Genomic DNA, 24726 nt, shown 5'->3' with positions numbered 1-24726 from the left:
TGTTTCGTTTATTTATTTGTATAGTTTTCAACAGTAAATATTGGCAAAATACATCTGGTAGTAACACTTACTTCTTCAAGGAATCGTCTAACAGTTATGGGTGTTAACCTCAATATTCTAAACAACTTTTGAATTTTCTATATCTAATGCGGTTTTCAAGATACTAGACTGCATTGACTCTTATGTTCTGTATTTGGCGTATTGAAAATAAGTTGGTCAGGACATACATCATTGGACATATTACTTAACTATATATACTACTGATTGATCGTGGCACAGTTTGGTTTCTATTAGCCCCTGAAGTTTCAGAGGAGACATTTTTTGTAAAAGTTAACGGATGACGACGGACGGCTCACGACGTGAAGTGAAGAGAATAGCTTATCCGTGCCAGGTCAGCTAAACATCATTAGAACCAAAGACAGGGGATCATTGATATAGTTACTTGACTGGTATGTGTTTGTACAGTTGTCTGAAGCTTATTAAGTGTCAAGACAATATAATGTACTTCTTGGTGATACTTACTTACTTACTTACTTACTTACAGAAAGTATCGAACGTTCAACAAGCATTCATCTCCGTCACAGAAAGTAAAGTGCGCAGTAAAAAAAAACAACGAGTGGTCAATTATAGTCCATTTGCTGAAGGTAATAAAGGACAAATGACCAGTGTTTCATCATCAATGGTTAAATACCTTCCGGGGGGCTACTTGAATAGACAGTAAAATAAAATAACTATAAGTTCATCATTGATATTGTCATAAAAACTTATGTAGTCATTACAAAATGTATCAAAACCATAAAAGGCTAACTCCAAGTGTTAGTATAGTAAATCGTGGCTTCTATACAAATCCTTGATACTACTTTTAAAAATATATGTCTCCATGTTTAACACCATAAATAAATTATTGTAGTTTGAAAAAAAATGTTATTTGACATGCGCCCGTATTTCATGTTTTTATCATTTAGGCCTGAAACTTTGTTATTTGTCGAATATCATGCTAAATGAAGATTTTTGGTTTCTCATTTTTCCAACGAATATTAATGAATACAAAGTACAAAATGTACTTTCAAGAGTATTTTAATGATTTTATCAAATCAAAAGTAACCGTTGGAAAATGAATTGATCAGTTGATTTGGATTTAACTAGTTGTATATATGCATTGGCAGATGTAATTAGACATATCCGTGCACGAAAACAGCTTGTACACTTATACTCTCTGTAAACATTTATATTTTGTGTCAAGAGACTAAGTTTTTTTTTTTTATAAAAGCTTTATATCCCCTTTCTTTAAGCTTCACTGGACCTTAGTGTGATGGGAACTTTATCAATTGACAACCTACGTCGTCGTTTTTCGTCTGTTGTAAATTTGAACCAAACAAGTTGCTCCTTTCAAATTGCAAAACCGCACGTTTTAAAACTAAAAATGAAAAAGAAAGATGTTTTCTATAAACGAATCACATATTGTTTCTCCTTGCAATGAGTTAGGAAATATAGGACACCAGATCTGTTCACCCTTTCAAAATATTCATTTAAATGGAACACACAATTTTAGAGAGATTGTACTGGAAATTTCCTTTAAAAAAATACTTTTTTTGGAAATCATATTTTATACAAAAAAAATCTATTCAAAGGGTCACTAACAACCCAATAACTCCATCAGTTAATATGACAGAAATGATGTAATATTAAATGTATCATAATAATTACTCGAAATATTTTTAATTTTTAAAGTTTTTTCAGTATGTTGTATGCTGTAATTTCAATTGATTTTATCTGAAGTTTTATTCCCTTGTTTTGTTTATTTATGAAGAAAAACAAAAATATTGTATTTTTTTCCCTGTAGCAATTGAATAATGCATGACATCAAATTATTGAATTTATGACCATGAAAAAGTTTTATTGTCTATTTCCTGCATTTTATACGATTATTTATCAGCAAATTATATCATAAACATTGAAAGTGGGATTTTCTGACACATTAGATTTTCAACAGCTGAACTCTGATCTGTTTCTCCAAAAATAAATATACCTTTTCATTTTGTTTTATTTCCATTGTATAAGGTAAATGACCTTTCGTTAAAGACGATATACATTTTTGTACCTGTTATATTACAATAAGATTACCGATACTATGCAGCGGAATATACTTAGACTAGATTTGATCCTGTATGTCAATTAGTTTACAACAAAATCCTAGTTTCTTCAGTATAATGTAAGACAAAATATAAAATTATAATATATCTAACACACTACGTTCTTCAATAGTAGATATGTTCGTCATTCACAGCATTGTCATTCAACCCATCATTAATATTTTTGTTTTATTTCAAATATTTATAAAAGCGGAATATTGAAATAATATTTGCTATTAGCTATCTATTTGGTTCGACTAAAAAAAAATCGCAAACATATTATTGGCTTGCAAGTCTATAGTTAAAACACCAGAATCATGCAACCTTCAATTTCACTCCGGGTTACGCATGTGCTGACCGTGTTCTGTTAAAAACATGTCTTCTATCTTCTATCTTTTTTCTCATAACCATTGCAGATACTTAGGTACAAAGAGAGTGCACAAATGTACATGAATATGCATCTTTTTACAAAACATATATATACAAAACAGTGGTTTAAGAATATTATTAATTTTAGCCAGGATAATCCACATGTTTATTTATACACTTTATGAACTTGCATAATATTTTCTTCGGTTATGAGGTCAAGGTTGTTTGCAAAAAACAAGCAGTTGTTGTTACTGGGTCGTGTTCAATATCGTAGCAGCTACGTAGCTGCTATCAATATATATGTAGAAACTTTACGCTAGCTACACTTTCAAGAGACAAAAATCTACGTAGCTCTACGTAGCCGCTACGATATTGAACGCAACCCTGGTGTAAAGAATTGATAAATTGTGTGATATTGTCCATTTATTAGACTCTGAGTGTGTGTTCTGACATTTCTGGTGTATGGAATCGAGCAACGGAGGTGAAAAACTGAGAAATTTGAGTGTAAAATAGAAAACGTCCAACAATTTTCCATGTACCCAAAATGTAGTGTTAGTGGCGTGACTACATAATGTAAACACTACTGTGAATACAAAAATTCTAATTTTTAATGTAACTTATTGTCCAATGAAGCATGAAAATGATATCAACACCAGATAGTACATGCCAGTTAGTCATGTACACCTTACAATCATTCCATATATCAAATATAGTTGACCTTATTTGATTATAGTGTCTAAGAAAACGACGTTACCGGGATCAATGAGCCGTAAACTAAGGTCATGGGCAGGTGGTTTAAGACAGACATGTATACCTTGAAATCATTACATGCACCAGATATAACAGTTGAACTAATGCTTATAGTATCTTTAAAAAAGGACCTCACTACAGAAATTTAACATTGACGAACGAACCATGAAAATGAGGTCATGTACATGTTTTTCGTACTTATATGATCTAATTTTGGATGTAACGCGTCTTCTGATTGGCTGGCGTTATTTTGTTATCAGCCCATAGACATAATTTAGTCATGTGACCGTGACGTCATCAACGCACTGTTAAATAACCTGCCACGCGCGTTATTCACTGTGCACCAAATTTTTTATGTTATTTCTTCATAGACAGAAAAAATATAACAGTCATTCCTTAAATAAATTAATTTGGGATGTAACGCGTCTTCTTATTGGCTGCCGTCGTTTTGTTTATCATATCATAGACATAATTTTGCCATGAGACCATGACGTCATCAACGTTTTTTTTTTAATGATTTACACCAGTTTTAAATGGAAATTTTTAGAATTAAATTATAAGAAATATCTGTAATAGTTTGTCAGTCTATTCGAAATAACATACAAAACGTGCAATCTAATTAAAATATTGATCTCTGATTACTTTATACTACATATGAAGTATAACGTAATCAGAGATCAATATTTTAATTAGATTGCAAAACGTGGTGCACACTGATAAATTACCCACTACGCGCGTTATTCAGTGTGCACCACATTTTTTATGCTATTTCTTCGTAGGCAGAAAAAATATTACAGTCATTCCTTAAATAGCTAACTTTAACTTTAACACAAAGTCTACAAGGAATTTTGTGAACTCCCGTACACTACTTTGCCAATAGCTTGATCGTTGGCAGTGGCCTAAACAACGAGAACTCTCGTAAGCTTTATGTCAACTGCACAACGCAAATGCAAGGTTTATACCTGTGATGAAAGAAAAGGTTAAACAAAAAACAAAAACGTTTGAGTAAGATTGTGTTAATTTATTCTAAAAGAAAAAAAAACATTGCACCAACTCATTTAAACACTGTGACAATAAGGTTTAAAGCAATGACAATTAGAAAACCCATCTCTCTATTTTCTGTCTATCATCTCACCTTTTTATCACGTGGTCCATGGTGCGCAAATATAATTTTGTGGAATGTCTGTCATTTGTAATTCAACTCCTCTTTTACAAATATATATACATTTTCAATTGATAATGCAGTTTTGATATCTACAAGAACAATAGTTTATGCTATTTTACGCAATTGTATACCATGTGAGTGACTCGTGCTCCTTGGGCCCCATGTTAGAACGAATCCAAAATTCTATAATAACAAACCTAAGTCTCTTGACACAATATATAAATGTTTACAGAGAGCATAAGTGTACAAATAAAACCTATTTATTCTATAATACATGCCATTGATAAATGTCTATTAGAATTTAATATGAATGACTTCATGGATACTTGGCCGATTCATATCATTTACATAAATCACATAGCTATATTTGAGGCACACAAGGATACATCTTATTAAGAACCATTCACTTAACTGTGAAAATATGACATATAAAGAAAATATTCATAGAATCAAAATGTGTTCATTTGTTCAAACAGGGCGACTATGATCATCTCGTGCAAAATACAATAAACAAAGATTATATTTATTGGACTTCTAACGTTGGTATCAAATATATAAGGCTATTGATGAATTGAAGAACAACAAGTCACTAGGCATTGACAATATTGAAAGTAAAATGTTTTAAACATACACTAAACTTGCACCAGAACAACTTCACAAACTTTAAAAAAAAAGTATGGATTGAAGAGATTCTCCCAAATGACTGGTGTAAAGGACTAAAACTACAGATGAAGGGTAATAAGATGGACTGCACAAACTGACGTGGAATCATACTTCTATCAGTACCTAGATTTTCTGCATGAGACTCTGCAATAAATAAAATAATAAGAAAGGAACAAGCAGCGTTGAGACCCTGGGTTGGATGCATGAATCACATATTCGCTTTAAGAAGCATCATGGAACAGTATAGAATGTAACACCAAATTGCATATAAATTTCTTTTATTTTGAAAGGGCATTTGATAGTATCCACAGAAAAAGTCTATGGCAGATCCTCAAAGCATATGGATGCCAAGAAAAACTCTTCAAAATAATCAAGAGCTTCTACAACAACTTCTCATGAAGCACAAAACAAAATAAGCAATTCGTTTAATATCACCAGTGGAGTACGACAAGGATGATTCATGTCACCTATGATTTTCCTTGTCGTTATTGATTGGGTGAGGCAAGCAATAGGGAATACAAATACAGGAATTATATGGATCTTAACAACAATGCTTGAAGATCTTGAATTTGCAGATGATATTGCTCTCTTTCAAACAATGATGTTCATCTACAAAAGAAAACACAAGATCTAGCCAAATATATGCACCAAATTAGATTGAACCTCAACCAGAAGAAAACAAAAAACAATGCAGATTAAATCTACCTTCACTTCAATCAAACTAGAGGGGTAACCTCTAGAAAAAGAAGACGACTTTACCTACCTAGGACTAAGGCAGTATTCTCAGCAAAAACAACACAACAGAAAAAGACATATAACCTGTTGTTCAGTGGTTGTCGTCTCTGTATGTGGTCCATATGAGTGGAGCGGCGGAAAGGACAATTTTAGAAATTTTAAATTTTAAATCTACCTTCACTTCAATCAAACTAGAGGGGTAACCTCTAGAAAAAGTAGACGACTTTACCTACCTAGGGCTAAGGCAGTATTCTCGTCAAAAACAATACAACAGAAAAAGACATCAAACCTGTTGTTCAGTGGTTGTCGTCTGTGTATGTGGTCCATATGAGTGGAACGGCGGAAAGGACAATTTTAGAAATTTAAATTACCTATAAAATTCCTCATGGAATTTCAATGTCTTAAATTGTCTATCGATTATTCAGCTTCAGAAAAATGTTTTTCGTAAATATCAAATCTGGTACAAATTACGGTGTCATCTTTTGTTTTGCATTGATTACCAGTTATAGGTCGTATTCATTTAAAGAGCTACTGTATATTAGCACTTCAATGCACAGCTAGAAGCTAGATGCATGTTAAATGTTTGTTTACGCCGTATTTTATTTTTCTCAAGAAACCAATTTTTTCATCTTTCTCATGTAAAACCAAACTTTGCGTTTTCTATCCTGAATGACAAAATCTCGGAAAAATTTGGTAATGAATTAATTACAATTTGTGTTGCATTCTAATGCAATAATAAATCATTACGCATTGGTTCTCGTTGATCTTTAGGGACGACATCAAAAGATCGATGTAGGATAAAAAAAACTTAAATCGAATAGTTTGGGGGTGAGGGGTCAACATTGCTGCAAGTTTTGTTAATCTAAAATCGATTGTACATATATCCATATAGGTAAATCAATTTTTCCCAAATAAAGTTAAGAAGAGGGGTAGGGGGGTCAGCGAAAAAACTATGTGAATTAAGATTTTTATCCTACATTGAACTTTTGATGTCGTCCCTTACTGTATTGAAGATAATTTAAATAAAACGGAAATTTAAGTGAGTATGGTCTATAATGATCAAGATAATTGCAGTTCTAGTTTGCCGATTCCCGCCGTGCCCTTTCTTTTGAGGAAAGAAACTGCCCTTTCCAGACGGCCATAGCAATTCCAATGGCGATTCCGTTATGACGTCGTTGAAACAACGTTAAATAACGGGAAAGAAAAGACGACGTTTGCATTTGTTTTTACCTCCCCTGAAACTGTTTAACTGACGTTACCCAACTTACAGCGAACACCCCACAAATGATTCGGTAGACAACTCTCATAACTTCTAAAAATAATTTGTGAACGAAATTGGTAAATACAGTTACTCTTGAACTTCATAAACTATAAGGGCATTTCTAAAGTAGTTCTATATCTATACTATTAAACGAGAAGACCTCATTTTGTGTGTCGCTTCTCCTCTTTTCACAATAATCTATACTATTAAACGAGAAGACCTCATTTTGTGTGTCGCTTCTTCTCTTTCCACAATAAATTAATCATCATGCCTGTGTGTTCTATAGATACCATGCATATTTGCATTTGTCATCTATTCTTATGACTATTCAGTTTGGGTTATTTTTGGAGAAAAACGAAATTAAAGGCATATCGAGAATTCAAGTCTGGATATTTGTCACATATTAATCGGAGCTGATGTGGTCTTTAGTTATATGCCCAACATTAGGCAAATTAGCAAAGATCATTTGTATATCATTTTCAAGCTTATCTCTTGTTCATTTTAACACATGGTGTTTGGTACTAAATGTTTATTCGTTTATGTTGAATTTAACAGGGCAAGTGAATATCATTGAAGGGTGCGCTTGGTTTCAGGTGTGACTTATATAATTGATATCACAGGCACTTGTCTCAGAATTTTTTCCCTCTATATACCAAAAAAATTCTGATAAAAGTGGCTGTGATTGATAAAGCTTATTTTTGGACTATGACAAATGACATATGAAATGGAGTATTCAAATTAGCCCTATTCCAAATTTAAACATTTTAAGCCCCATCTTCCATCCGGAAGAGAAGGGTGGGGTCATAAAGTTTAAAAACTTTTAATATGGTAAGTTTGTTGCATATCAAATAAAAGTGCATTAAGCGTACATTTCAAGTTTGAAATTTAGGTTCCTCAAAATAGATTAGGCAGGGTCATTGAATGCAACAAAAATGTCTTCGAAGGTAAGGTCGCATATCAAATAAAAATTCTCAATGTGTACACTTCAAATAACAAAGTCATTAAGTGCAAAAAATCAAACTTCCTAGAATATGGTATCGTTTCGGGGGGAGGGGGTACTATAAGTTTACTTAAACTTGTTTTCCGCTTGGACAGTTTAGCGACAGGGTCCCGACCTACTACGGAGCTATGAGATGTCCAATGTAAAAAACAAGCAACAAAAGTTAGCAAGTGCTCAACTCGATTGTCAGTGTTTTAAAACTAATGAGTTTAAATTGAGTTTTCAGTTTTCAGTTGTATGTTATTTTCTCAATTAAAATTTGCATGGTATCCTGTCAGTGTAGAATTTATTATCTCTTTATTTATGTTTACATTTGACTTGAAGCAGTCTGATAAAATCACACCTCCTACAATTATGTACTCTAAAACTACAAAATATGACGCATACCTTTATAATGTTAAATTTAAAAGAATTTTACAAAAAAAAATAATCCTGGCGACACATTACAATTTCCAGACTATTCCAACGGCATTTTTGGTAAAGTCATCAAAATAAATGAATAATCAAAAATCAAAAATAGTGACCTTGGCAGAATTCCAATGTCAAATTTGAAATAGTATGCGCACTTCAATGTCAAATTTATACCTGATTAAACAAAGAAATTTTCAAAAAGACTATCAACACAAACGATGGTTATTACTTTCAGTTCAAATTTGGGCTTCATATATCTGTATACTTGGATTGTCTGAAATTTAAGAATAAGTAAGATAAAAGGTTAGTCTTACAACACAAGAAACACAACTTCCTGGATACGCCTTACAACACAAGAAACACAACTTACTGGATACGCCTTACAACACATGAAACACAACTTACTGGATACGCCTTACAACACAAGAGACACAACTTACTGGATACGCCTTACAACACATGAGACACAACTTACTGGATACGCCTTACAACACATGAAACACAACTTACTGGATACGCCTTACAACACAAGAAACACAACTTACTGGATACGCCTTACAACACAAGAGACACAACTTACTGGATACGCCTTACAACACAAGAGACACAACTTACTGGATACGCCTTACAACACAAGAGACACAACTTACTGGATACGCCTTACAACACAAGAGACACAACTTACTGGATACGCCTAACAACACAAGAGACACAACTTACTGGATACGCCTTACAACACAAGAGACACAACTTACTGGATACGCCTTACAACACAAGAGACACAACTTACTGGATACGCCTTACAACACAAGAGACACAACTTACTGGATACGCCTTACAACACAAGAGACACAACTTACTGGATACGCCTTACAACACACAACTTACTGGATACGCCTTACAACACAAGAGACACAACTTACTGGATACGCCTTACAACACATGAGACACAGTATTGGATAGGCCTTACAACACATGAGACACAACTTACTGGATAGGCCTTACAACACATGAAACACAACTTACTGGATACGCCTTACAACACAAGAAACACAACTTACTGGATACGCCTTACAACACAAGACACACAACTTACTGGATACGCCTTACAACACAAGAGACACAACTTACTGGATACGCCTTACAACACATGAGACACAACTTACTGGATACGCCTTACAACACATGAGACACAACTTACTGGATACGCCTTACAACACAAGAGACACAACTTACTGGATACGCCTTACAACACATGAGACACAACTTACTGGATACGCATTACAACACAAGAGACACAACTTACTGGATACGCCTTACAACACAAGAGACACAACTTACTGGATACGCCTTACAACACAAGAGACACAACTTACTGGATACGCCTTACAACACATGAGACACAACTTACTGGATACGCCTTACAACACAAGAGACACAACTTACTGGATACGCCTTACAACACATGAGACACAACTTACTGGATACGCCTTACAACACAAGAGACACAACTTACTGGATACGCCTTACAACACAAGAGACACAACTTACTGGATACGCCTTACAACACATGAGACACAACTTACTGGATACGCCTTACAACACAAGAGACACAACTTACTGGATACGCCTTACAACACATGAGACACAACTTACTGGATACGCCTTACAACACATGAGACACAACTTACTGGATACGCCTTACAACACATGAAACACAACTTACTGGATACGCCTTACAACACATGAAACACAACGTACTGGATACGCCTTACAACACAAGAGACACAACGTACTGGATACGCCTTACAACACAAGAGACACAACGTACTGGATACGCCTTACAACACAAGAGACACAACGTACTGGATACGCCTTACAACACATGAGACACAACTTACTGGATACGCCTTACAACACATGAGACACAACTTACTGGATACGCCTTACAACACAAGAGACACAACTTACTGGATACGCCTTACAACACAAGAGACACAACTTACTGGATACGCCTTACAACACAAGAAACACAACTTACTGGATACGCCTTACAACACATGAGACACAACTTACTGGATACGCCTTACAACACAAGAGACACAACTTACTGGATACGCCTTACAACACATGAGACACAACTTACTGGATACGCCTTACAACACATGAGACACAACTTACTGGATACGCCTTACAACACAAGAAACACAACTTACTGGATACGCCTTACAACACATGAAACACAACTTACTGGATACGCCTTACAACACATGAAACACAACTTACTGGATACGCCTTACAACACAAGAGACACAACGTACTGGATACGCCTTACAACACAAGAGACACAACGTACTGGATACGCCTTACAACACAAGAGACACAACGTACTGGATACGCCTTACAACACATGAGACACAACTTACTGGATACGCCTTACAACACATGAGACACAACTTACTGGATACGCCTTACAACACAAGAGACACAACTTACTGGATACGCCTTACAACACAAGAGACACAACTTACTGGATACGCCTTACAACACACAACTTACTGGATACGCCTTACAACACATGAAACACAACTTACTGGATACGCCTTACAACACAAGAGACACAACTTACTGGATACGCCTTACAACACAAGAGACACAACTTACTGGATACGCCTTACAACACAAGAGACACAACTTACTGGATACGCCTTACAACACAAGAGACACAACTTACTGGATACGCCTTACAACACATGAAACACAACTTACTGGATACGCCTTACAACACAAGAGACACAACTTACTGGATACGCCTTACAACACATGAGACACAACTTACTGGATACGCCTTACAACACATGAAACACAACTTACTGGATACGCCTTACAACACAAGAGACACATTTACTGGATACGCCTTACAACACAAGAGACACAACTTACTGGATACGCCTTACAACACAAGAGACACAACTTACTGGATACGCCTTACAACACAAGAGACACAACTTACTGGATACGCCTTACAACACAAGAGACACAACTTACTGGATACGCCTTACAACACATGAAACACAACTTACTGGATACGCCTTACAACACATGAAACACAACTTACTGGATAGGCCTTACAACACATGAAATACAACTTACTGGATACGCGTGTTACTATAAGGGTTGTTAAATAAATTAATACATTAAAGTCATCAACGTTTATCTGAAAGACTTCTTACAATTATATTATCTGTGGGATAGCAAAACGGATTATGGTACCTTGCAAAAAAAGAAGAAACTTTCCAGAGCTACGTAACCAGTTACAGGATACTAGTAAACCATTTTGACCACCTCGGTAACTTTTGATAAAGGAAATGGTTTAAATAGCTCTCATCCATAACTCTTCAATGCCATATCAAAAATTTATAAGAAACAAAGAGAAGTTATTTTGATATAACAGTCATTAAAGTTTCATAAAAACTGCCTAAAGGACCTTTGAGCTATTATTCAAAAACTGAAAAATCACCCCTTTTTATGAATAAATTCGCATAACTCGTAAACGTAAAATCTTAAATTTATCAAAAACGAAAGGCAGCCCTGGTCAATAAGTTTAATCAATTCTTCAAAGTTTCATGTAAATTAGTAAAAACGTTTTTAATTTGTCCGACATGTGGACAACGGACAAACAGACAGAGAACGCACAGGCGTACAGCAGTATACCACAAAACATCCATTAATCTGACGTAAAAAACGGTTTAGATATATCGTTTAACAGATCTATTTCATATGTTCAGTAAACGGTTCTACATACTTTTCAAAATAGTTTGTTAGAGGGACAAACAAAATAAAGTACCTACTTTTTTAGAAGATAATTTGTGAAGTGTTTTGTAAATATTTGAATGTTTGTTAGAAATAGAGGAATAAAAGGATAATAATCTTTCATCTTTTTCTCGTTATGCATTAAGGACGATATAAAACGAATCGAATATTATAAAGTGATGCTCCTTTCCTTCTGTTTGTTAAAGAGATCGAATTAAAAATTAGAAAATAAAAGAACTACAGTTGTTCGATGTTAGCATTGCTAAAATATGTCCATTAAATACAAACAGCAATTAAGTCCACCTTTAATTATTGGTAAAAAATCAGAAAACTTCAACAGTAACTTACACTGGCAATACAAAAGGAAAAAAGATTTTAAAGGAAAGTCCAATAATTGTTCATTTGAATAGAGAAAACTAGGATTTTTTTTTCAATTCGTGATACAAAGGATTTCTGCAAATATGACCTCCGACGTAAGTCTTTTGTCGTATTAAATTTTGTTATTTTCGTTTCGTTCGTACATAACTTTTAAACATTTGGTATATTGGGTAAGTTGCATTTATGTTCTTCGTTCTCTGAATTTTGAGATTCCATTGGAAAATGATAATAACTTTGCAATAATCGACAGTTTGATTTATTAAACTATTCAGCGATTTTGTACACGCTCATTTTATTTAAGGTATTATAATACAGATTTACTGAGCAATTACAATGAATTTGATAATGAAGAACAAAGATATACTTCTAATATATTTGATGGTATTCCGTATTCCTGGAGGGAGTTCTGGAATTCAAACGAAGGTAAGCATATTGCAATGATTGAAAAACGTCGATCCTATTAGAATAATCATGTATTTTCTGGATATAAACGCGTTTTTTTTAAATCATTTTGAATTCGGAATTTATGTCAATTATACAGTAAGTTAACCAAAAACCAAAAAATGGTTTCTCGAAGTGACTACATCTGTTCATTTTCGAAAGCAATCTCTTAAAATGGGCATTATGTAGCTTTTAATGTATAATGATTTGTCTCAAATTCTCGTCTTGTATTAAAAACATGTACTTACTAGAAAGTATATCCAAGTTACAGAATGTTAAAAAGAAATAATCTAATATAATGCGTGAAATTGTTATCATGAATCAGCATTTCTTGTTCATTTATACCAGACCTAACTATCCACCGAGATAACCTCCAAAGACTGCCGACGGTAAAATACTCAAAATAAATATAAATAAACAGACAAACACGTAAAAGTCGAACTCTATGGGTATGCTCGATTTTATGATACCGATTGAAAATATATGTTAATCTACTTGTATTGAGTTCTGTGGGCTATACCAGTCATCCAAATGATGTCTCCGTTGTTTCACTTTTCAAAGTTGAAACTGTCTTATTTAAAATGCATGAACTTGCCAACCATATCCTGAACACATGCACAATGTAATATGAGTATGGATTCAAATGAGATGCAACACATATACATGTACTACATCAGCAATAATTGTTAGTTTATTTTGACACAAAATTGAACCGAACTGAATGCTAATTTTTTCAACTTTTAAGAAATGTTATAAAAATAAAATCTTATTTCATGTTTTGCTTATTCGTAGCAAATGTCCAATGACATTTTTTTCATGATATTTCTTCTTGTGCATAGTAAATGTCAAATTTTTATAGTGTCTGTTATGTATAGTTATATGTTCGGCACCGTGTATATTCTTAAAACAGTATATCTAATGCCAGCAACAAAAGCTAATTAAGCAACTAAAACTATAACATTTCACATGCAAAGATTATAGTTACATTAAACATTAGCATACTAGTGCATCAGATCTGAACATACGACAAAGAAAGATTAAAGTGATCATCATGTAAAAATATATTGCAATCAGTAATAAGTAAATAACATTAAATATTAATCCTAGGCCTATTTCCTTAAAATTCCTAGGCCTATTATAGTGAACCGTTTTCTATTTACAGTGCTTGAATGATGCATCACGTAAGTTTATTTTTATTTGCACAAATTAAACATTGTATGGTATTTAACGTAAATATTATATAAAGATATTAATATCTTATATTATTGCATAGCAATATAATTAAAAATTAATATTTATTAACAATTTAGAATAGGAATTGTAATGTTGACAAATCTACACAACTTCTAAAGATATTTTTCTTCATGTACAAATAATAAAGGATATTTATCATTTACGTAACAGAAGCGTACCTTTTGAGTTACAAAAGAATTTTACTGTACCAAGTCAGGAATATGACACTTGTTATCCATTCGTTTGTTGTGTTTGGACTTTTGATTTTGCCTTTTGATTTTGGACTTTCCTTTTTGAATTTTCCTCGGAGTTCAGTATTTTTGTGTTTTTACTTTTTACTGGTTTGTGTATAATAATAACTTATTTATTTATATTTTTACTTTTAAACATGCATGTGGGTGTGTTCCTTGGCCTATAGTCGAAGTTTGGTAACATTTTGTTCTCACTAAAAATCTAGTTGCGTTCCGAATTTTGAGTTAACTTTTATTGGTAAGATTTGAACTAATTGAGAAATAATCATAAGAAAAGTATACGTTGTGTGGTCCAGATCTTACTGGTGTTGTTTTTACCTCAAATAATTCTTGAACCGCTTTTAAATTTGGACTTCAAGTTAAATGTATTATGTTTATTTACAGGATATACAGACTATATTGGTTGTTTCTCAGATGATGCTTCTAGTTCACCAAATGGAACCCGTTTATTTCCATTCCTACATATAGTTAATGGAATCTATGATTTCCAATATATGACCAACGATGTCTGTATTCTAATGTGTCTTGAACAAGGATTTCTTTATGCAGGAACTCAGGTGGGTTTCATCTTTAAAAATCATTTTTGTTCCTTAAAAAATGAAAGACATTATTAATGTGATGATAAATTTATTTGACATATCAACATTATCATCCATTTATGGATTAATAACTAACTAAAAAGTTAAAACCACAGAAAAATGCTTTATTTTCATGTATCAAAGGCAAAGGTTTGAACATCAAAATGGTTTGCCTTGGTCAATACATAAATGCATACAGATTCTTTTGTTACATATTCTGACATCGCACTCGGAATTCTTTCAAACTGAATTTTACTTTGCTTTTGTTTTTTTTACTTTGGCTCGAGGTATAGGGGGTTGAATTCTCACATAACATTTTTAACCTCGCCGAATTTCTGCACCTCCCGCCTTTGTTAGACTTGTATGCTTTTTTAATTTTAGTTTATTCATATGTTTTGGAGTGCGACGTACACATTTTATTAAGGGGCCTGGTGAATCGTCTCCGGATGCAGGATTTTCTTGCTGTGTTGAAGACCCATTGGTGGCCTTCGGCTGTTTTCTGCTTTTGTTTGGTTGGTGTCTCTGTGATACATTCCCCATTTCTTTTCTCAATTTTCTACAAAAATGGTGTATTAGATATTGTGTCTAAATTAATACTATTGTTTCATCATGTTTATAGATGAAGAAAATTCAAAACGGAAAGTCCCTATTGAAATGGCAAAATCAAATGACTAAACACATCAAACGAATTGACAACAACTATCGTATTCCAGACTTGGTACAGGCATTTTCAAATGTATAAAATTGTGGATTGAACCTGGTTTTACAGCGCTAAATCGCTCACTTGTACGACAGCCGATGGAGTTCATTTGGTTGTTATTTTGTTTGCTGAAATCAACGCTTGGCTGCTGTCTGAAGGTGTCTATTCAATTATGTTAGTGAAGATGTCACAGTGTTTGTAAATATAAAAAAAACAGTAATAAAAGCGGGTTTTTTTTCTTGGACTATGTTTATTTACCATTATACTTTGAGAGTACTAAATCCACCTAATATCCTTAGATAATTTATATTTTGTATATTTTGTAGGAAAGATTTTGTATTAAAAACATTATCTAGTATTTTATCAGGCAACCAAATTTGAAACAAGTAAGCAAAGAAAAAATAAATTAGGATAAAGTTTACTGAAACGAAAGTAAATCGAAATCACAATGCATGAGTATAAGTGATGATGGTTTATTTTATCTGATCTGTGGCAATGAAAACAATGTGTGCATAATAAGAAGATGCAGCTTCAATACTGATATTATTTTAATAAATGTGTTATGTGGCAATGAAAACAATATGTGTATAATAAGAAAAGGCAGCCTCAACACTGACTTAATTTTAATAAATCTTCACTGTGTTCGTGTTTACAACAGGCAGGTTCTCAGTGTTTTTGTGGCAATGATCCTTATGAACATAGCTTTCACTACAAGGTAGATGATTGGCAGTGCTATACTTACTGTCCCGGAGACCTTTGGAACACAAATTGTGGAGGTCCTTATAGAATGACGGTCTACAGTACGGGTACGTATACTATATATAAAAAGGAACGCATCACACCAACTCAATTAAAATGATAAGGGATTATGATGCAGTGCTAAAATATTCGAATTTTCTGATTAAGGAATTTTTTTTTTTATTTGAATAAAGCTGTAGAATTTCCAAAACCATCTTCTGTTTCATTTGATATCGATCCCAAAAATCATTTTTTTTTAGCTGTTATGATATATTGTTGTTTGTTACAAGACGTCAATCTGAGTTTATTCATGGAATCACTGTACAGAATGTATATGCAAATGTTTGTTTCGATAAGTTGAGTGTTGATAAAAAAAAACACGGTTGATATGCAATTGAAGCTTCACTACAAGCGTATATAAATCAGACAGGGGAGAATTAGCCTTATTTACCACAAAGTAGAATCATATTCAAAACAGTGTGGTCCTGGCCATTGATTGACGACCTAAATTATCTCATTGACTGGGACAGATTAGGTGAACGTTTGTCTGTAACGACCATTGCTCACTTCTTGCTTATTATAGAATTTAAACTGTGGGGTCACCAAAGGTTCTTAACGCCTTTAATAATAAAATAATTCGAAAAATTATTCAGGAATAACCTTTATGTTTTGATTTATATTATTGATATAAATCAACACATCGTATTATTCCGGATTCGTTTTTCGAATTTTTTTATTTAGGTGTTGAGAACCTTTGGTGACCCCACAGATTCAGTGTCTTTAACATGTACATAGTGAGCAGTGATTGTTACCGACAAACGTTCACCTAATCTGTCCCAGTCAGTGGGATAATTTAGGTCGTCAATCAATGGCCAGGACCACACTGTTTTGAATATGATTCTATCATGTGATGTACGTGATAATGTACATAGTGGAGTTCCATTAATATGGAATGTTTATATCTGGTTATATCAAACAAGCAATAGTAACAAATTGATGTATACTATAAGTAAACGATATGTAGTTAGGTCGTCTAGATGTTCGACTTACAATTTTTACTTAAGGTCTTGCTATAATTTGTCCTACAGTTAACAAATTGCCTACAACAAAACCTTTCATTCTAGGCATATTTAACCAGAGGTATCAATCATATATGGATTCTTAAAAATTCTAAAGAACTACTTCAAAATCTTTAATCACAAGCATTATTAATCTGCAATAACATCAAAACTGTACACTACTTACACTATCAAACATGTTCAATAGAAAGATCAATTTCATCTTCTCATTTATAGATATTTTTTCCTTCAAAAGCAGGAATCATAGATACACAATTCTAGTTTTTAGTTATGCAAATTATTAATTTTTGAAAAAAACACACAAAAACTGATATAATCAAAATGCTGGACTTCTTCATCAATAACATATTTGTTGAAATAAGAGGATGAGCATTTAAACTAAATGTCGGTATTCCAAACGTTACTTAGTGTACACCACTAGCTTTTGTGCTCATATTACATGTATTAGGGCTTATTTTTTACAAAACATTTTCAAACACAAAAACGGAAAGCATCTTTTCAAGTTTTTGAATTTGACTTTCAATTATACCAAAGAATCATTTAATAATTATCATTTTAGTAAGTGCTTGAATCTTATATTTTCCAGTGAACTTGAAAGTAATTGATAATACCTTTTTTTGTTTTGGTTTATCTGTTTTGTGCTATTTCAAAGTGTTGTTTATTGTTATTTGAAACATATATACCTGTTCACTCTTTTCAACCCACTGCCTGTTAACTGTTATGTTACACTTGGGAATGTTGTTAAGCTGTTTTATATGAAAATAAGATTCCTTTAAGGTATAATTTATCGCTGTAGGTCGATGCCACTGCATCAAATGTCACTGTAGACAGAACGCGGGTCTGGCGTACTAAATTATAATCCTTGTACCTTTGAACACTATTTACACCACTGGGTCGATGCCACTGCCGGTAGACGTTTCGTCCCCGAGGGTATCACCAGCCCAGTAGTCAACATTTCTGTGTTGACATGAATATCAATAATGTGGTCATATCTTTAAATTTCCTGTTTACAAAACTTTGAATTTTTCGAAAAACTAAGGGATTTTTTTTATCCTAGGCATGGATTACCTTAGCCGTATTTGGCAAAACCTTTTTGGAAGTTTGGATCCTCAATGTTCTTCAACTTTGTACTTGTTTAGCTTTATAAAAATTTTGATATGAGCGTCACTGATCAGTCTTATGTAGACGAAACGCGGGTCTGGCGTACTAAGTTATAATCCTGGTACCTTTGATAACTATTTGCACCACTGGGTCGATGCCACTGCTGGTGGACGTTTCGTCCCCGAGGGTATCACCAGCCCAGTAGTCAACATTTCGGTGTTGACATGAATATCAATAATGTGGTCATTTTTATAAATTTCCTGTTTACAAAACTTTTTAATTTTTCGAAAAACTAAGGATTTTCACTGATCAGTCTTATGTAGACGAAACGCGCGTCTGGCGTACTAAATAATAATCCTGGTACTTTTGAGAACTATTTAATAACTGTTAGTTACAAGAATTTTCAAGATTTGCACTTATCATTTTAAAGGAATAGGTCCAGTAAGACCCCTTTTTGGCTCCACAATATAACAGTTTTACAAAATTGTTGAATTGTAATCTTTTAGCTGGTCTTTTTTTAAAGTAGAAAACTTCTGTTACATATATATGGGCTGTGTTTGACAATACAATGCACATGTATCGAGTACTAGCATCATAAAGTCATGTTAAATTACTGAAATCTTCACAATTTAAGCATTTTAGTTCATTTTTAAGACGATTTTTGTCTTAAATTGAAGTAGCCGCATTCGTGTTCATTCTTTATATTTAAATGTAAGTTGCATTTAATGATAACACATAATATATATAAAGGTTGAGGAAGAACACGGATGCGACAACTTTCATTTTTGACAAAAACCATCTGAAAGGTGACCTATCATGGAATATTTGATAGATTTTTAATAATTAACCTTGCGTTTCGGCGTCTTTTATAACTAAATTAGTCCAAATATTTCACTTAAACTAATTGAATCGACTAAAGTAGACACTTAAGGTGGTACCCAACACTTTCACTAAAATTAATTTGGCTCGTTTAATTTTCATAAAATTTTGTCAAAGTATATACTTTGAGACTTCAATAAAAACATAAAAATTTTTAATTTTTTGAACCAACCGTTTTGTCAGAAAAAATACACTGGTTATATAGCAGATTGACAAACACCAATTTTGATAATTGAGAAGCTTAATATTCCCTTTAAAACACAACGTTATTAAAACGTTTGGCTGATTTTACAGAGTTATCTCCCTGTAGTGTTAGGTACCACCTTAAGTGTTTTAAAAGTGTCCAAAATCTGTCATCAGATGAACCTGATATTTAAGAACAAAATCGACACTAACCGGACCTACTCCTTTGCTATGAATATATTTAGTTATGGTTAAGATGTCGAGTTTCTGCAGAACAGAGTAGGCCGTAAATATGACGGTTTGGTGCCCTATAAAAGGTCTGGGTGCTTTATCCGGGATCCTGACCTATTTATTTTTTATTTTTATAAAGTCGGACTTACGAGCCTGTCTTACAAGTTACGATGTCTTCTGTAAGCAATCATTGGTGGTTTGGGGGGGAAAGCATTACACTTTTTATCCCGCTGTAACTTGCCGTAATGTTTGTCCATTGCCTTATTTATATCTGATATTGAAAAGTGATTGTTTATAACAAATACCGGAGGAATTTGTATATAAAGATTTGGTTCATAGCGGAGTTATTTTCTTTCTATGCTGAGAGCAGAATCACACATGTAATTTATTTTCATTGTTTGTTCTGTAACAAGTCTTCTGATTTCATGTAATTTCTGCATGTTGTTGATTTTTTACTTTGATTCTTATGATCTGAATGAATTAATAAAAGTTGACCATCGCTAATCTTCTTTTGCCTCTAATTTAAAAAAAATATCAAAATGTATGTCTCTCCTTCTCATTCAGCTCTAGTTTTAATAGATATGTCAACAGATATCTGATCTACAGACAAAATACACATTCGAGGTGGTGTGAACTTTGTAAAGTTTCTTAATTTAAATGGGAGAATATATTTGATTGTCAAACTTAATCAACGTCAACATTTTGCAATGCAACTTGGTAATAATTCTATAATGATTAAGACATATACTATGAGGTGCACACTATTTGAAATCATTTTGGCATTCTTGGTTCTATTCAGATGCAAGTATTCTTGGCATCCTAATAAAACAATATCTTTTCATATACACAAAAATTGTTCGAACGTAGGGACCTCAAAGACTGCATCATCAAAGCAAATTTGAAACTTACCTTTCTGCATCAAGATATGATAAACGTGAAAGAATATGGTACAAATGTTGGGGTTGAGCCGACATTTGCAGTGACATACCTACTCATAAATAGAATTTTAGATGGAAAAATTGGTATACTGATTGTATATCTTCCGACCACTCAACATCCTTTTTTTACACAAACTTGTACCATTAACAACAAAGGTAAAACCCGAAAACCATTCCTATTACATTTCAAACCGAGAGTTTCCAAACAAAAATAGGCGGTTAATCATTTGGCCACTCTTAATACAAAAACAACTTGACGTCACGCATGTGTATGTGAGCTTTTATGTCTCGTGTGATCGACACGTAGGCAAAACTCATTTCCGGTACTTTAAAGGATGGTATCATAGATGACACTATTTCAGGTACATAACGTTATGAATCCTTCTCCCCAATCTTTTACTCCACAAATCATCTCTTTACTACTTACATAAAAACCGATTACAAAATGAGATATAATAAAAGAGGCACTCGCTGATATATCTAGCTTACTTCATTGATCATTATTTATTTTATGTAGATTTTTTTACAATAAAAGTTTTACTACAAGTACCAACTACGTTTGACTTTATCAATGATCCATGCTAATAATGTCATTGTCAAATGAACACTGCCATAAGACATGTACACCTTACCATCATTTTATGCGCCAACTATTATCGACTTGTCGCTTAAAGTATCTAAAAAGCATATTAAAACAGTAAACGTAGAATTTACCAATGACGCATGAAAATGAGGTGAAGATAAAAGGACACATGCCATACAGACATGCATAGATACACCGGTTCCAGTCAACAATACAGTTCTCTTATTGTGTATAGCTATATATGGTATCTGAGAATTAGATTAAGACACACAAACTTATCATTGACCACAAAAAAATTAGGTCAAACTCATATACACGTACAACTTATCAGGACATGCACAACTCAAAATCATTCTGTATAACAAAAATAGTTGACGTACTGCGTTAAGTATCTCAGAAACGGACAAGAAAAACATCTGAAAGAAAACCAACAAAAAACCTACTTAGATTGAGAATGGAAATGGGGAATATGTCAAAGAGACAACCCGACCAAAGGGCAGATAACAGCTGAAGGCCACCGATGGGTCTTCAACGCTGCGAGGAAATCCCGCACCGGAGGTTGTCCTCAGCTGACCCCAAAATAATATTGTATAGTAGTTCAGTGAAAATGGACGTCACACTAAACTCCAAAGCATATAAATGAACTAACATTAAAAAATGTACAAAACTTACAACGGCCAGAGGCTTCTGATCAGACAAGCTCCAAAATGCAACAGGGCTTAGCCTGTTTTGTGAGATCTCAACCCTCTAACTATACAGGTTGTTGGCGGTTTGTTATCTTAAGGTTTATTTCCACATCTTATATTATTCATGGCTTTCTTATTAGTCATCATAATCATTATCATCATTAACACCATTAAAATTATTTTAATTGTTTAATTATTATTGTCAGGATTGAGTATCTCTAAAAGTACAAGGATAGGACAGTCGTACAGAAGAATTGGTACTTCAGTACAAATCCCTGGAGACTACTTGGAAATCCATCAAACTGTTGATCAGTTCCACTGTGCTTTGTTGTGCAACATGAACAGTTCATGTAAAATGTTCAGCCAGAAAGAAAACGATTGTAAATTATACAATTCTTCTTCTTCAAGTGGTTTATGCTATGAAGTAGCTGTTGGGCCTATGATATCACTTGGAGAAGATATTTACATTCCTCAAATATGAAGTATACTGACATGTACGTAACAGCAACAATGACATATCTCTTTGCTCGGTATATCTGTTCTCCGAAGTCAGAAAATATGTGTGCTCGTTTATTTTGTAGTGTGTGGTGATATTATTTTATTTTAAATCTCATACTTTTATGTCTTTTGATATCCTGCGATCATAACATTTGATCATACACTTGCAAAATGTAGAGTTGTTTCATAAGATATGTACAATACTACAACCGAACGAAATACGTTGGCAACATGAAATGTCCAGTATGTTACGTTACTCACGTTTTAATTGAATAAGATATTAGTTTCTACTTGTCATATATTTTAAGTTTTTAGTCCGCAACTTAACCTATATTTGTCTTTAACGGCCATTTTGATAATAAAATCTGAAAAATCTTAAAAAACAAATTTTTCAGAGAACAATTGAAGATCTTTCCACTTCAACTTGATAATAAAGAATGAAATATTGACCCCAATTTCAAGGTCATAAGAGAATGACATTAAATCACAAGATTCTAGATCTCTACTATATAATGTTAATCAGTTATATTACCATGCAGCTAATACTTGATATAAAAGGGCTGAAAACTCCCATTAAATGTCTATATACCCTTTCAACTCAAATTCACGTTTAACGACATGTTGCAACTAACAATTCTGAAAAAAAACGTTTTGTCGATATCTTATTTTAACATAACCTTGACCTTTGACCTTTACCTTGTTTTCATTTTTATGGAACAAGGACCTCTAATCGGAAGACCCTCGGTCTCTTTCACTTATGGTTTGCCAAAACAAATACATTTCACTTCAATCAAAATAAGCGACATCTTCAAAATCAAGAAATCAGTGAATGAAAAATATTAGGCGAAAGAAAACAAGATTAATAATTAAAAACCAATTGTTAAAAGAACAATTAAAGGTCTTTCCAACCGAAACGATATACATGTCTCTTGGTGTGAAAAATATTAAAATTTGAATAGAAATGTAATGTTCAGAACTAAAATGAAAGAAATGTATACATTTTTGTTTGAAATGAGGGAGGTTATTTGCTATTTCCGGTTTGAAACATGTCACTAACGGTATCAGTTGATAGTTTACTTGGCACAGATTCCAAATTTATATGGGTCTTTAAACTTGTACATTGAATAAGTACAACAAAAGCTACTTCCGGTTTCCAAAAGGTCATTTTTGGTTGATTTTTCAAGGTTATATGGCTTGTAACTTAGTGCACAAAGTCCTATTGCCTTGTCATGTATACATTAAAAGTTAAAGCAAAGTTAGAAATCTAGAACGTCAAATCAATATTTTACCTTGACTTCAATTTCAATGTCATGAAACAAGGGCCTCGAATCAAAAGACTCTAGGTTTTTACTGTACATTATTAATGAGTTATGTTACCATACAATTAATATTAATTATGAAAGGGATGAAAATTACCATTAAATGCCTACGTTCCCTTTCAACTAAAATGTACGTGTTATATGAAGTCGCAACTAACAAGTCTGTACAAATATTTTGTCGATATCTTACAAGATTTCTGAAAATAAGTTATAACAAGCCAAAATCAAAGGTCATGTTTAAAAATTTTGAACATGACCTTGACTTTTGACTTTTACCAAATTTTCTTTCCTATGGACTAAGGACCTCAAATCAAATGACCCTAGGTCTCAATTACGTACGTATGACAATCCAGTTACTGATGCATATCGCTTATTTAAAATGCATAAGGTAAAATACTATCATTTAGAACACTACTGCTTCCGTCTATATTTATCAAAACATCCTGGGGATATAAAGATAAAAATTTGGTAAAATAAATTTGTCGGTTTCTAATACGGTTGCAAAGTATAAAAAAATAACAAGAAAACAGTATCTATGGTATACTTTTACATGGAAAAGTAATCGGTTACACGGTGTCAGTATCGAAAGCGTATAAACTCTTAAATATCAT

The 24726-nt window shown here is 33.2% G+C and overlaps 1 protein-coding gene across 1 annotated transcript; it reads left to right on the top strand.

Moving 5' to 3' along the window:
• The first annotated feature begins 12957 nt into the window (after positions 1–12957).
• LOC139503132 (sialate:O-sulfotransferase 2-like) lies at positions 12958–24435 on the top strand. Its single transcript, XM_071292859.1, has 5 exons — positions 12958–13100; positions 14281–14299; positions 14987–15159; positions 16539–16686; positions 22505–24435. The coding sequence occupies exons 1-5, from the start codon at positions 13011–13013 to the stop codon at positions 22777–22779; spliced, it is 705 nt and encodes a 234-aa protein (XP_071148960.1). The 5' UTR covers positions 12958–13010; the 3' UTR covers positions 22780–24435.
• Positions 24436–24726: the final 291 nt, after the last annotated feature.

This window comes from Mytilus edulis, chromosome 14 (genome assembly GCF_963676685.1).
Source record: "Mytilus edulis chromosome 14, xbMytEdul2.2, whole genome shotgun sequence".
Classification (NCBI taxonomy): Eukaryota; Metazoa; Mollusca; class Bivalvia; order Mytilida; family Mytilidae; genus Mytilus; species Mytilus edulis.
This window is presented reverse-complemented; position numbering and strand designations above follow the sequence as displayed.